The sequence below is a fragment of the Pantherophis guttatus genome, chromosome 6 (genome assembly GCF_059756535.1).
Source record: "Pantherophis guttatus breed Tessera chromosome 6, ASM5975653v1, whole genome shotgun sequence".
NCBI lineage: Eukaryota > Metazoa > Chordata > Lepidosauria > Squamata > Colubridae > Pantherophis > Pantherophis guttatus.
The window spans coordinates 32,908,958-32,925,260 of NC_142068.1; the positions used below are offsets into that span (position 1 = coordinate 32,908,958).

General features: G+C 35.5%; 1 protein-coding gene across 2 annotated transcripts in view; it reads right to left on the minus strand.

The window, feature by feature from the left end:
- Window positions 1–16,303, minus strand: part of NYAP2 (neuronal tyrosine-phosphorylated phosphoinositide-3-kinase adaptor 2) — a 133,741-nt gene that overhangs the window by 66,023 nt on the left and 51,415 nt on the right. For both annotated transcript variants that reach the window (XM_034439380.3, XM_034439379.3), the window contains exon 3: window positions 720–1,021. In XM_034439380.3, coding sequence (XP_034295271.2) covers window positions 720–1,021 — 302 coding nt within the window. The remainder of the gene's footprint in view (window positions 1–719; window positions 1,022–16,303) is intronic.

The window sequence follows — 16,303 nt, forward strand, 5'->3', positions numbered from 1 at the left end:
GGTTTTTTTTCTCAGACCCCTTATTCCATGCTACCTCTTCTTTCCTTTAGTCTTCTCTCCTTTTTCCATGAATCCACCTTTCCTTTCTATCTATTATTTTTATTTAATCTTTTTCCACCACTCAAATAAATCCAATATTTTACATGATAGCATATGTTCATATTCACTTTTGATAGCCTGTTCTTATTACTTTTTCACTGTTGAAATTTAAATGATAAGCTCCCTTACGGCTAAAAGGGATAAGTTTTGTTTAAGAAACTCTGCAAAACAAATGAATCTTGGTATTACATTTACCCTTAAAACTAGCATATTAGCAGCTGCATTAACAAAAATAACCAAAAAAAATCATATCTATAAAAACTTCTCAATAATTTCTAAATTCCTGAATTCAACTTTCTTCTGCTAAATGTATGCCTACTGGGTAAATGAAACTCGTTTGAATTATACAACCAATATTATTCTTGGCACTGCTGTACTTTTCAGGAATTGCCCTTCCCATCCTTTGAAGTGGCAGGTTGTGGGCACAGAGGAAAGAAGAGGGAACATATTAGTCGCATAAGCAGGTTTTCTTTTTTATCACTTTTGGATCTCATCTACATTCCTGGATCATCAAATAGCAAACAATGTATGATATGATGAGTATACGTCAGTAAGTGAGTCACATACCACATTCTCCCCCCCCCCCCCCCAGGAATAAAAAACAGGAGTTCAGCATTTACCTTCAGTCCTGTCTGGCAGCTTTGCACTCTTACTTGTTGTTCCAGCATTTACAGTTTCAGAGGATGTGCTTAGTTTGGTACTGGGATCTCGTTTGGGTTTTGGTGGTGGTTGCTTCCGGGAGCAGCTACTGCTATCGTCATCAGTGCCTCCAACAGAATGAAGCGATTGGGATCTTACGGTAAAGCCACTTGAACAAGGGTGGGGCAGTCTGTCCTGAGGTGCAGGCATCGTCATAAATCCCATACGAAAATGTTTGCCTATGTAGCTTCCCTCGTTTGCTTTTCCCACTTCACCACCTAAGCTGTAAAGAAAGCAAAAGCATAGAGATAGATATTTTACCAACCAATCAATGAACTTTATCATGGTTATTGGCCAATTCAAAGAAGACATATTCTGGGGAAAAAAGCAAATAAATGTCATAATAAAGCTAAGTAATTACGGTATGAAGTTGATGTGGTCAAAGTCCATATTTTATAAATGGTAAAACAGAACAGCCACTAAGGGACTATTGTTTAATTACTGTAGTCATAACCAGATTTCATGATGCTTAAAGTAGGTAGTTTTAAATTGTTCATAATACTTGTTCTAATATTTAGGAAAAGCATTGTTTCTGTATAACATAAACTTGCAGTCCACCTTATTTCATGCAATCAATTTCATGTAAACAATGAACAGCAGCTAGTACTTTCTCTAAAACCCTTCTGAATCGTTATTAATTTCACTTAATAAGATTTGGATTCAAAAGATGAAAATTACAATCGCAAGTGGAATGTGAGATCACTTATATTAAGCATGAATTATCTTTTCAGGAATCTGTACTTTTCCTTGCTTCCTTCATTTTAGATAAATCTCCAAGTCCTGTCATGTATGAATTCCTTCCATGTTTTTTTGTCCTGATCAAGAAAGTGGGCAGGTAGAAAGACCTGATAGAAAAATATGTATTTTTAAAAAAAAAAACATTCCCACTATTTGACAACTCTCAAGCCAGCTCAAAAACACCATATTTGAACATTTTAAGAAAGAGAATGAAGTTTATAAAATACAAAACTTTTTTCAGGGTTTTTTTTCCAGGAAAGTAGAGAACAAATTTCAACATATTACCATCTTAAAAATAGTAATTGGGACCACTAAGTGATGTGGTCATTACGTGAGTTTTGGCTGACTTTACAACCCTTTTTGTCCTCACCATTAAGTGGCTTCCTCCATTGATTTTTCTTGATGGAAGCTGGCTCACAAAATGATGATTACATGTTTCCTGGATACTACAACTGTCATATATACGTGCCTGTTTGAATCTGAATCATGATCACGTGACTACTTGCTTGCTACAACAATCCTAAGTGCAAGGATAAGTATTTAGCTGAGTATTTAATATAAGCATCGTTGCTGTTAAATAAGCAGGAACATTCAGAGTGCTTTGTGAATGGCACCCACATCCCAATATTGATTAATTTAGTTTTTTTCACGTTGTATTTTTAAAAAATAGTTTAGGATTTGAACAACACTTGGCATACATTTTCACTGCAGCAAGTGACTGCCCAGTCCCAGAGCAAAATGCCTACACAAAATAGTCACAACCCTGTTTCTATTCCATTTCTTAAAATGCTGGAATTCTGCCAATCTATGCTTGGTATAAAATGAAAAGATTAACCTCACACTTCTTTCAAACAACTCATCAATTGGATTATTCTTTTTAAACTAGAAAAATTTAAGCTGAGGAAGCATGGATGCAGCACCTGTCACATCAAATAATCTCTCACACACAGACACACTTGGTTCTTCTGCATATTTGTATCAGAAAGCTCTGTTTTTTTACCTAGGATTATGCCATTTATTTGATTTAGCCCCCACCCCATCCCCGTTTTTTAATTTTTTTAAAGGAGATGTTTAAGTAGGCATTTTTCAATAGCTGTTGTAGAGTGGACATGAATTGAATGGTAGACTGCCTTGGTTCTTTGTGACACCAGTCTTCCCATTAGATGCTATGATTAGCAAAATTTTAAAAATATTGAAGAATGCCTCCCCCATACTCAGTAACATGTGAGCAGACACATTAAAACTCATATGGGTTTATTTCTGAGTAGGCCCATAATAGATTTTTCCTGTAATTTTAAAGCAGAAAACCAATATCTTAATGATAATAGGACTAAACAATGAAACAAAATGTAACTGAGTAGAGAACAAAAACCAATGAGATTTTTCACTATTCTTTTTAAACAACACCTTTGTGGTGAAAGTAATGCTCACAATTTGAGGGGTGTGTGTGTCAGATTGTGATTGTGTAAGTTACTTATAAATATAATTGTATAAAATATTCCATAAGTACTGTTTTCATATCTTAAAATTAAACACGCTTAAAACCTTAGTAACAAACTTCTTTTCTGCTTTTTGTGGTATCTTCTACTTTATATCTTTACATTCCACTGAGAATCAGTTTGCTGAAATGTTAGTAAATTCTATAAAGATAATATAATATAGCCATACAAACAAACTGGCATATTTTCAGTGATTTCTAAATCATACGGTAATTAGTTTCAGTTCCTCATGAATGTAAATGCTAAAAGAACAAGAAATCGGATGTTATAATGAAAGCTGAAATTAGTTTTGTTTAAAACATATAAAGGTAAAGGTTTCCATGTCCAGTCATGTCCGCCTCTAGGGCATGAAGCCAATGTTGTCTGAAGATCATTTCTGTGATCATGTGACCAGCATTGCTATCTGCCAAAGGTGCTGTTACCTTCCCACCGAAGTGTATCTATTAATCCACTTGCATTTGCATGCTTTCGAACAGGTCAGCAGTATCTGGGGCACGAATGGAAGCTCATCCCATTGCATGGTGATCCCATCTCGCAGAGTTTTCTTATCGGAACAATCCCATTTGGCACTTTATTTAGTAACTTATCACTTTGATCTAGGAGCAAAAATGCCATACATAGAGAATTTTGACTTCTTCCTCTTTCAATAGTACAGGAATACTGCAGTACCAATTCTAGGGGGTAGCTTGTGTTGAGTTGTTCCCAGAAATCATCATTAAGGGTCAAATATAAATGTAATTTCCTTTGTTTTTTTTTTATATTGTTGATTTTGTCTTGAACATTGATGTAAGGAGAATTAATTGATCGAAGGCCTGTCTGCTCTTCCCCTTTTATAGCATAGGAAACAACACAAGATTAAAATGTGTTTTTCTGCAATAGAAAATGAGGCCAGATAATATAAATGGTTGTGTAGATGATCTCATTCTGTTACTTTTGACAGAACAAGGTCTGTGATCTTCACTATGCAAAAGATAAGCTCTTGCTTATTTCAAAACTCTATTACAGGAATTTCAGCATTCTGAAAATGCTGCACAGCTTATTAATATATATAGAAATATAAATCCAGAATATTCCCCTAAGAGCTTTCCATTCAGACTTAGTCAGGTTCAAATTGTATAAATTGCAAGGAAGAATTGTCTGAAATTCAATACAGAATAACGCATTTTGAAAAGAAGTAAACTAAAATGCAAAAATAAGAATATATATTTCAGACCATTCTCTAGTAATCCTACTGATGAATACTTGCTTTGGAATTGTATTTTAATCATGGTGAGAATGGTTATAATGAAAATAATCTTCATAAGTTTCAAACTTTTGGACTTTGGCTATCCTAGACACTTAACCAGCATGCCTGATTTGTGCTGGACTGAGGTTAAAAATCTATGTGGAGATTACATAGAACATTACAATACCATATCACAAATCAAAATTTTATCAAAGATCTAATTTATTTATTAACGGTCATGGATACAGAGAACCTCCATGGCCCCGACCAAGGAATTTCAACAGAGGTTCAAGACATTTTTAAAATAATATATCTTGAATTACATATGCATTTTATCACTTTGGAAAAAGAATATAAGCAACTTCTCTGCTGTAAAAAAGATGTTGAGACTCTAGAAAGAGTGCAGAAAAGAACAACAAAGATGATTAGGGGACTGGAGGCTAAAACGTATGAAGAATGGTTGCAGGAACTGGATATGTTTAGTTTAATGAAAAGAAGGACTAGGGGAAACATGATAGTAGTGTTCCAATATCTCAGGGGCTGCCACAAAGAAGAGAGAGTCAAGCTATTCTCCAAAGCACCTGAGGGTAGGAGAAGAAGCAATGGGTGGAAACTAATCAAGGAGAAACGCAGCTTAGAACTAAAGAGAAATTTCCTGACAGTCAGAACAATTAATCAGTGGAACAACTTGCCTCCAGAAGTTGTGAATGCGCCAAGACTGGAAGTTTTAAAGAAGATGTTGGAGAACCATTTGTCTGAAATGGTGTAAGGTTTCCTGCCTAAGCATGGGGTTGGACTAGAAGACCTCTAAGGTCCCTTCCAATTCTGTTATTCTAGATTCTTCTCCAAACTAATTAGCACATTCAGATTTTAGGTAGCACAGGAAACAATACAGTAGGAACATTTTCCTGTGTGAACCCCACTGACAGTTGTACAAAAATATGGAAATTCTTGGTAGATTGTGCTTGATGTTTTCCAATTCAATTATTTAAATCTAATGACATTTCTTTCTTTCGTTGACAAATTATCTGAGAATTAAGGACTCAAGCTTCTTTGAAATCTCTATTTCCATTAACAATACATATAAAATATTATACCGAGCATATATTTTATATGTGTATGTACTTATGCAAAAATAACTTTTTTACTTAATGTCAGAAAAGTTCTTTCAGGATTAGCATAAATTGGAGCTGTAAATTGGAATGTGTCTAAAAATTGAAGCTGCACTATTTTTAATCCAGTCAAGACAAGATTCTTCAGTCCATGAAGAATCCCATTAATGGGAGGAGAAAAATAAAGACGGCTTACATCCTAACAGCTGCACATAAGCTACTCTTGAAAAAAATATATAACTATATTACAAACTGAATTTCTTTTCAGTCTTCTGCACAGCTGTGTGCAGATTAGTACATATGCATAAAACACATCTTTTTAAAATACAAAGTATTTTGAGTTTATTTAGATTATTTTTTGATTTATGGTGTGGCTGTTGGTTTTCTGTCATCGGTACTATTCCTTCCTCTTTTTGTATGGCAGAGTACATCTTTACTCCCAGTCCCAGTCTTATTTTAAAAATAGATTCATGAAGAGTCCTGGACCTCCTACGTTTAACCCATACAACCATATATTTCAACCAATAGAAAGTTAAGCACCTGTCCATAAGGTGCCAAATAAAATGGAATTATATTCCATCCCACTGCAGAATGGCATCTATACATCTAGGATGGAATCTAGTTCTCGTTTATTTCATTGCCAATTTTCATTGGCTAATCTCAAAAAAACATTAGCAGGGTTTGATCTGGTAGTATTTAGAAGAAAAAACTATCAGGAAATCTTCAGATTATGGTCTGATAATAAAAAACAAGTCCCACACGGGGCAGTGACAAACCATTTCCATACTATTACTTCAAAAAAATACCATGAATATAATCATCAAGATGTCACATGCAAATGAAAGGAGGCTTTGAAATTTTCTTTAGTTTACCAACCAGATTATGACATCTCATCTACAGAAAAATATTGAGATTTTTGTAGTGATGCTATAAATCAAAATGGAGGAATGCAGAGACTTTTAAGGGAATAGTAACAATAAGATATAACGAAAAGTAGAAGTTCTTTCTTGTAGCCTCAGTTTGGAATAGGAAAAAACTACTCCAAACATGAATGGGACAAAGCTCCTATACCAAAAGTAGAATCCATTCAATTGCCCAGCTCTGCAGAACTTTCCTGAACCATGAGGTTCCTGAACCATGAGGTTTTGGCTGATTTTTTGACAACACCAAGATGGCAAAAGTTGCCAATGAAAAGTTTTTGCATTAGGAAAATGCCTTCATGATCTCTTCTGTGCTGTTAGGGTTGCCTGATTTATGTTACCAAAACAACCAAACCAAAAGCAAAACATTGAAAGCTTCAGTGGGCCATTCTCTGGGATCCTCTGTTGCAAATAAAATGGATTTCAGCCTGAAAAACTCATAATCATGGCTCTCCAAGCTCATGTAGAATAACTGCACAGTCTGAAGCATTATCTGTAGGGCCACATAATGTTTGCCTCAAAGTGCTACTATGGTCTTGGTTGGCTGATGGAGGAATTTTCTCTCCCATATCTTAGAATTAATTTTCAAATAAAATTGATCTTCCTGGCTGTCAAGGAGCATCTTTTCTCAATTCAGTTAGAAAATATTAATCATGGTTCAATGAACCAGAACTTTTGTGAACCTTTTCATTTATCATGTAGGTATCTTTGTTGCTATGTTTAATTTCCACCCCTCTTATTGAATGTTTGTTTAAGGACTGCCACTGCATGTTCATGACCCAACATCAAAAAAACAAAAACAAAAACAAAACATATTTTCATTTCTTATTTCTGAAACAAAATAAGTTGATTTGGCAATGCTCTCTCCTGAAGAAATTCTTATATACAATGAATAATAGCAACAGTTTATCAAGCACCAGCGCTAACATACATTGTCCCAATATACCTTAATATCTAGCCTGCCCGTTTTTTTTACCAAACCAATCCAGATTCTGAAGATTAATCATACAATATAAAAGTCATGTACTGTATTTCTCAGTCTTACTTAATGCCAGGCACCAGAACATAACTTGTAAAACTGAGTGAGAAAACTCTAATATTAGTCACCTACTCTTGTCCTCTGTGGATGTGAACCTAAAGACACATGACTTTAATATGATAAAACTACTCCATCCAATATTGTAGATCAGTATTGACAGCTCTCAGACTTGTTTTTCATCCATTCCTAAAAGGCTGCAGGGTCTCGTTCACTAACATTCAAATTTTCCTTTGAAATATGTGCTGGAGTTCTATTTATAGAACATCTTTATTCATAACAAAATCATAGCTAGCGCAACAATGGAATATTTCATCCTTTATGCCTAACTTTAATACTGGTGAGTTTATTTCTTGATGGAAGGGACTGTCCTCAATTGGGACTGTCACGTGAATAATTAAAATAAGATCTCTGTTTCCCTCTGTATTTGTGTGTATATAATGGCATTCATACATGCCATCATACTATTCTGCTCTGGATAAGCAACATGATACAGAATACAGGCAATGAATAAGGCGTAATAAAGCAAAGATGCTAAAAATATGTGATAGGAATAATTAAGCAAAATAGTTAAATCTGATTTGCATCACCAATATTCATCATCTTTCATATTTTTTTATTCTTTATGTTTGTTTCTACCATATGAACATACCATTCATATGTGATCTTTTATTCCTTAAAATTCTCATTTTTTTGGTATTCAATTCCACAATTTTCTCTCAACCCATCCACTCTCTTTCCATATATCTATTCTACTATTCAATCTTAATTCATTCTGGGTTTTTTTTTCTTCATAGTATTCACTTTCAAATCAATATATATTGATTCACTCATTTACTCTTCACGCTGGCTGTATTTCCAATATATTAGTCGTCCTGCTTCCACTTTGGATATGTTTTTTAATCACCTTAAATATTTTTATGTAAAATTTAAAGTATATAATGATGTACAGAGAGATACAGTATATACAACACAGACACCCAAGCTATTGTTCCTGACACACTAAATAATTGCTTATGTACTTATCACATCCCTTTTACTGTATTTTATATAGTAAAGTTCAATAGACAAACTCAAACTCAAAATACAGCAAGAATTTCTAATAAAATATTCCACCAACTAAATTGGTTACTTTATATTATGCATTATATGACCATATTATAAGATTTTCCTTCTCAACTCCTTTTTGGAGAAGGGGAATAGATATTACATTCAGATTATTTAAATATGCAATTATGCCTGTTTTTGTAATAAGAAAATTATTTTGAGGCATTTTGAAAAATACATGTTTCATTCTGAAGATTTATAACCCAAATCAGTTTGCCCATGTCTTGTTTTGTTTTGTTAATATAGATTTTTAATATAGATTTTTCTTTGACATGTATGGATTTCCTTTCATAGCCAGTAAATAAAGTTTTTACATGCCTGTTCTTGAAGGTGATGCTTTTATTTTATTTTATTGGGGGGGGGGGAAAGCTTGTTACGCTTTCATAAATATGCTCCGTCTAGAATCTTTTAAAGATCATTATTATTTTATAGATAGACAGATAGATGATAGATATAGAGCTTTGCAAATATAGCAAAATAATGTAATCTCATTAAATATCATATTTTACCTCCTGAAAGAAAAAAGAAGTATTTCTTTCTTATATCTTTTGGTGTCACATTGAATTCAACATCATCCCTCTAGCTTGAATTTAAAATGAAACTGTTTCAGAGAAAGAAATGGGAATTTGTCCACCACTCTTTTAAATTAATTTTTAAAGAAAGTCCAGACAGCCTGAAATAAACATTTGTAACATTTATTTCTTTGCAATTAACTTTGAGTGAACTATTCTGCACCTCCTGGAATAGTTTGAAATATAAAAGACCAGCCTTTCTCAACTCGTGTTCCAATAAATCCCAAGGTCCCATGAGGGGTTGCTGGAAGCTCCACAAGACGTTGCGATAGGAAAAGAATCATTTTTTGAACTTCATAACTTGTACAATGTTAGTGTTCAAAGTGGTGAGAAATTTATGTGTTGCAATGAACTATGTGCTGTCGAGCTGCTGCTTTGCTGTTATAAACACTGTAAAACATATATTACATTAGACGTGCATAGTCCTATGATATTTTTCAAACTTGCTGAGATTTTTATGCAGGGGTTCCCTAAGTTTTGAAAATTAATTCAAAGGTTTCACCTGAATAAAAAGTTGTGAAAGGCTGGTTTGGATTATGTATGTGTGAATGCTGTGCTATTACTTCCCTTCCCTCTCTACATATACACAATTCTCCTCCTATCTATCCTCTGAATTGAGAAAACAGTAATTCATTTGGAATAATGGAAGAATTTTGCCAGGAACCTAAGAGAGCAAAGCCAATTCAATTCAAAGTATATTTTCCCATTCTGACTTGGGCACATTTTGTACAGCTGGGACACTTTTAAATCAAATCCTGATAAAGATAATCAAAACATGCAAATGAAGCAAAATTAGTCATGTTTGAGCCTTACTCGGAATAGATTTGGTGTTTTCTTGAACCATCTCAAAATGTATGGTAACCACTATTTCTATTATTATGTGGCTCTGTTTTGGCACAATTCATTAACTGTTGAATTATATTATTACCAGAGAAAAAATATATTTTTGATTAAAACTGATTTAATCCCATTGGGTGTTTTGGATATAAACAAAGGTCTAATAATTCAAGATGGTAGCTATGAACAAATTCCATCCCATTTTAAATCCATTAGCCAGCCTGCCCTCTGGAACATCTTAGTCCCAAGTGAGGTCAGGTCCAATTCTCCCGACCTTCCATAAGAGCTTAAAGAACTGGCTCTGCCAGTTGGCTTGAGGTGCCAACAGAGAGTTGTGGTTTGTCTCTGCTGGCAGTCGAGTCAGATGAGTCAGAGGAGATGGAGGGGGTGCCTGGGATACCATCGGAGCTGGCGGAAAGCTCTGAGGAACAGGAGGTCTCAGAGCCACATGCAGAGCAGAGCCCATCTACTCATGCTCAGGTAAAGAGACAGCTGTTTTAGGAGCCTGAGATGATCAAGGGGGAGACACAGTTGGGCCCTGTCCCAGATGCGTGTATGTGCAGAGAGGTACGGAGAGCAGAGCAATGTAGGACTGAAGGCCAGCTATCTAGGAGAAGAAGTAGATATCAACAAGCCCCTTCATGGTTGGGATATAAGGAGGAGGGTGTGGGAAGCGTGGGTGTTGGAGACTTCCGTTCATGCTCCAGAAGAGTCCAGCAGAGTCCTTGCCAGGATTTCCTTGCCACTAACCAGGTTAGTCAGGACTCTTTGTGTTGAGATTGAAGTGCTAATTGAGGCTCCCTGCGGGGAACTCAGAGACTGTTATGGCTTGTGAATAACCTATGGATGTGTGACTTGGAGCTTTGTCAGTGAATACTGTGAATTCCTGCCTTAATAAATAAAAAGGGTTTTTTCCTCATGAATAGGTTGTTGAGTGGGGTTTGTGAAGGCTGGGTCAGAACACAGAGGGCCTTCAAGTTGAGAGTGAGAGTGGTTGATGAACAATAGATCCCACCCTCTCCCCCTTTCATCATATTCTCTTTCCCCATTTTTTTTAGCTAGGTTGATTTTACAGTATTTATAGTACAGCATTTATATTATTATAAATTACATAGTTTTATGTTTTAATACTGTAAGACACCCAGAATTACTGTGTGGCAAGATGGGCAGCTAATAAATTTTACAAACAAGCAAACAAGCAAACAAACAAGCATCTTGTCAAAATTACCAGATGGACCAAACAGCAACATGACCAGATGAGTTAATTCTTTATTTTATTTTATTTATTTATTTGTCAAACATGTATAAAATAACATATATAAGTATAAACATGATTATTAATACAGGAAATGGATACGAATAAATGGGGACATTAGGACAGGGACTGTAGGCATGTTAGTGTGCTTATGCACGCCCCTCACAGACCTCTTAGGAATGGGGTGAGGTCAACAATAGACAGTCTAAGGTTAAAGTTTGGGGGCTTGGGGAAGAAACTACAAAGTCAGGTAGTGCATTCCAGGCACTGACCACTCTGTTGCTGAAGTCATATTTTCTGCAATCGAGTTTGGAGCGGTTTACCTTAAGTTTGTATCTATTGTGTGCTCGTGTATTTTGCTTGAAGCTGAAGTAGTCAGGTAGTACGTTGTAGCAGATAATTTTGTGTACTATACTTATTGTAGGCTACCTTAAGAGAATTTTGCAAGTCTAAATGTGCATTTTTTCTCTATCTTTTTTACAGCCTGAGTAGGAAGTGTAAAATTAAGAAGGGTTTCTTCCAAGCCTCTTGCCCCACTTACTATTCTAATATAAACTACATTGTCTCTTATCTGAGCCTTCCCTAGACAATATCTCTGGCACCTACAACCTATTAATCCACTGCCCTGGTTTTTCTTTTCACCAGCCCTGCAGATGTACCTAGATGTAATCCTGCTCTCCAATACATTTACTTTAGATTATATTGTTCCTAATAATTCTAAATATCTTTGTGGAATGTTTTGAGTGCCAGTGTCCGTTCTTCCTTCTTCTTGTTTTCTCCCTTTAATGTCTGGACCACGCCTGATTCCCAATTATAGAAAGACAATGCTGAAAGCACCTACATGCTGCAGGAAGATTTGTACAGGTGGCAACAAAGAGAAAGATTCTGCAGGCAAAGAAGTGGAGCTACCATCACAATAAACTGCAGATTAGCAGGCAACCGATGGAGAAGGAGAAGCAAGCTTGGAGTTCAGAAAACCAAAAGCAGACAAGCTGAAAGGGGAAGCAAAGCCCAGCAGCCTTACCACTCCAGCAGAGATGCTGAGAGCCTACAGCCATTTAGCAACTGGTGAAGCATCTGCCTTCCACCTTACTGCCCTCAGCAGAGACTGGGAAATTATACAAAGCTAACTTTGCCACAGCACTGTCATGTAACTACTGATGGAAACACTAATTTGTTGGTGGGCGAAAGACTTTGTTAAAAGCTCAGGCAACAAAAGAGAACAAAATTATTCATTGCATTGTTTAGAAATTATACAAACACACTGGCACAGACATAGACTTTAATATTAGTGTAAATTTAAAGGTTAGGAAATGGGAAAATTTGTTCAACCTTTTACATAAGAAAAACCTCCCGTTAAACACAGAGAAGATAAAAACAATCTCTTTGTTAGCAGTCTGTACCATTTCCCGAAAAGAACCCTTCACAATCTCAAAGATCTTATTTTCATTTTGAATCTTACATTTTACCACCTAACTCTTAAAATACCAATTGAAAAAATGACTTTATCACTTTATCAGCTGTCAATGTGATAGTGGGGCCATATATGATGCCACTGGACCAATTCTGCTATATGCTTAGTCTGTTTTAGCTGCCTGAATGAAAAGCCCTTTTCCTGAACCTCACAGACTTATTCATATATCAGACAATTGCAAACTTTCCTCTTGGAAGTGCTTAAATTATTAATAGTGATATAGCTACTATATTATATAAAACAGATTATCAGATTAAATCTACTTGTATTTGATTTTTATGCCACTTTGTAGAACAATCTGAGTGTACTTACCTCAAAATTCAATTGCCTTGATTTAACTGACATTTGTTAGACTATATCCTTTACTGTACCTGCAAGTTTTATTATCTAGTTCTAGTAAAAGATAAAATGATATGTCATTTGTTCATTTGCAATTATTATTAATGAGAAACAGAACTTCAGATCTGAATACAATAAGACATCATGCAGATCCATTCTAAGTGAATCAATTTATTTTCTGTTCCAAAATATGAATCAAATTTCCTTACCGAGTCCTTTGGTTGATAAAGATTCATAATTTAAAATTCTTCTGATTTGAAATCATTACTAGTCTCATCCATTTCAAAGCTAAATATAAAGTAACACAGTTAGACCTGCTAAAAAGACTGTCCCCCATTTATTAATTTCTTTTTCAAGAAATATTCACCAAAATGTTTCTATTTGGAGGAGATTTTTTCCTATGATCTGGGAGTTATTAATTTGGTTAGTTTATGTTGCAATTAGCACAGTTTATCAGTTTCCAGTTACCCAAAATAAGTTTTTTAAATTTATTTTTCATGCTAGTTGATATTTTTGTTTCTTGCTTTCTTGGCTGCTAACATTTTCTTTATTTTTTCTTATTATTTTTAAAAGACTTGTGTAATTTTATTGTAAACTTCCCTGAATGGGGCAGGGGATGATCAATTGGGAGAGGTTTGGAGATTGAAGATTAAGCCACCATATCTCCAGTTCTTAATAGTGCATCATTATGAAGAAGACAATAAGTTATAAGGCTTATTATTATTAGCTTCTTTCCCATGTGAATGACCACTATCCCATCTCTGCTAGCATTCTAGGAAGGATACTGAGAGTTATACCTTTCTCATTAATCACTCTTATGAAGATGGACAATTATACTCCCTGATAATGGAATGATGAGGCTACTGATGCCCAGAAATTGCTGAAGAACGAAGCCTAGCAATTATTTGCAGAGAGCTGCAATCCTCTTTCCTATAAACATTAATTATGAAAAAGATCTGTTACCACAAGCAAAAAATGCTGACACTTTGGAATATGTATGTTATACAGTGTGTGTGTGTTTGCTGCAGAAAAGATTTATCATATAATGATACCACGAACTGTATAGTGACCACATCATATGGACCTTAATATAGTAGAAAGGCAAATATATAGTGACAACTCTTCGGTTTCAAAAGCTGTAACATCATTTATTTCTACCAACCATTTCTTTTATTACAATGTTGTTTGTATTTGTAATCTGAGTCCTTTAAGGAAACTCTTAAACATGAGACTGCCCAAGTTCTTTGAAGTGGTGAAGTCTTTCAAAAGTTTTTCCAAGATACATTTTTATATGGTAAGCAGGATTTTGATTGTCTCAATTCCTGAAACACATTCCTCTTTGAACATTAGCATTTGAATAATCATTTGGTTATGGCAACTGTGATCTAAATGTATGTATTTTTTTAAAAAAATCTACTGATGGTTCTGCAGGTCTGGGCTCGGGAAGATGTAAACTGGAGGGGGAGCAGGCAGTCTGGAAAATGAATTAACAGCAGAAGAGAAGATAAATAAGTCAATAGTACTGTTCTAAGTTCCTGGCAACATAGCTTTGTGTGATAGAGCACAGAGATAAATGGATGTAAAACATCAGAAGCAAAGCATGTTAGAGAGAATAAAAATTATGAAGTACTTCATGGAGGGAAAACTATATACAGTGTTATCAAAATCAAAACAAAACCCTGCAACAATAACCATTCAGTAGATTTATAATATTGAATATTTGCACTGTACATTCACTGATAGGTTTTTTTTTTGTTGTTGTCTGAAAATGCAATGCCATTAAAATCTAGATCTTTGATATAAATAACAGAATAAAAGAGTTGGAAGGGATCTTGGAGGTCTTCTAGCCCACCCTCCTGCCTAGGCAGCAAACCATACAACACTTCAGACAAATGGTTATCCAATATCTTCTTAAAAGCATCCAGTATTGAAGCATTCACAACTTCTGGAGGCAAGTTGTTCTACTGATTAATTGTTCTCAGCGTCAGGAAATTTCTCCTTAGTTCTAGGTTGTTTCTGTCCTTGATTAGTTTCCACCCATTGCTTCTTGTCCTGCCCTCAGGTGCTTTGGAGAATAGCTTGACTCCCTCTTCTTTGTGGCAGCCCCTGACATATTGGAACACTGCTATCATGTCACCCCTGGTCCTTCCTTTCATTAAACTAGACATACCCAGTTCCTGCAACTGTTCTTCATATGTTTTAGCCTCCAGTCCCCTAATCATCTTTGATGCTATTCTCTGCACTCTTTCTAGAGTCTCCACATCTTTTTTACATCGTGATGACCAAAGCTGGATGCAGTATTCCAAGTGTGGCTTTACCAAGACATTATAAAGTGGTATTAACACTTCACATCCTCTTGATTCTATCCCTCTGTTTATGCAGCCTAGAACTGTGTTGCTGCACACTGCTGGCTCATATTTACGTGGTTGTCCACTAGGACTCCAAAATCCTTGTCACAATTACTACTATTGAGTGAGGTACCACATATACTGTACTTGTGTGTTTTGGTTTTTTTGCTTAAATGTAGAAACTTACTTACTGAATTTCATTTTGTTAGATAATGCCCAATGTTAAAGTCTGTCAAGATCCTTCTGTATCTTAAGCCAACTTTCTGGAGTGTTGGCTACTCCTGCTAGCTTAGTGTCGTCTGCAAATTTGATGAGTTCTCCATCTATCCCTCATCCAAATCATCGATGAATGATTGAAGAGTCCTGGGCCTAAAACAGAGCCTTGGGGTACCCCACTGCATATTTCCCTCCATGTAGATGCAGTTCCATTGAGGATTACATGTTGAGTGTGGTTGGTCAGCCAGATACGAATCCATCTGATGGTGATGCTGTCTAACCCACATTTTTCTATTTTATCTAGTAGTAGGTTATGGTTTACTTTATCAAATGCCTTACTGAAGTCCAAGTAAATTATGTTGACAGCATTCTTCTGGTCCACTAATTTTGTCACTTTGTCAAAGAATGCAATAAGATTAGTCGGCATGATCTGTTTTTGACAAATCCATGTTGGCTTTTGGTTATTACTTTGTTTGCTTCCAGGTGTTCACTGATTCGTTGCTTGATTCTAGGTGATTTGTTGCTTGATTATCTTTTCCAGAATCTTCCCTGGTATTGAGGTCAGGCTGATAGGTCTGTAGTTTCCTGGATCTATTTTTTTTTCCTTTTTTGAAGATGGGAACTACATCAGCTCTTTTCCAGTCCTCTGCCAGTTCCCTGGTGCTCCAGGATCTTTGTTCAGTGGTTCTGAAATCTTGTCTGCCAGTTCCTTCAGAACCTTGGGGTATAGTCCATCTGGTCCTGGTGATTTGGGTAGACAGGTGTTCACTTACCATTTTCTTCCCTATTTTAACTTGTGTTCCTAATCTGTTTTTTTAGGTTGGATT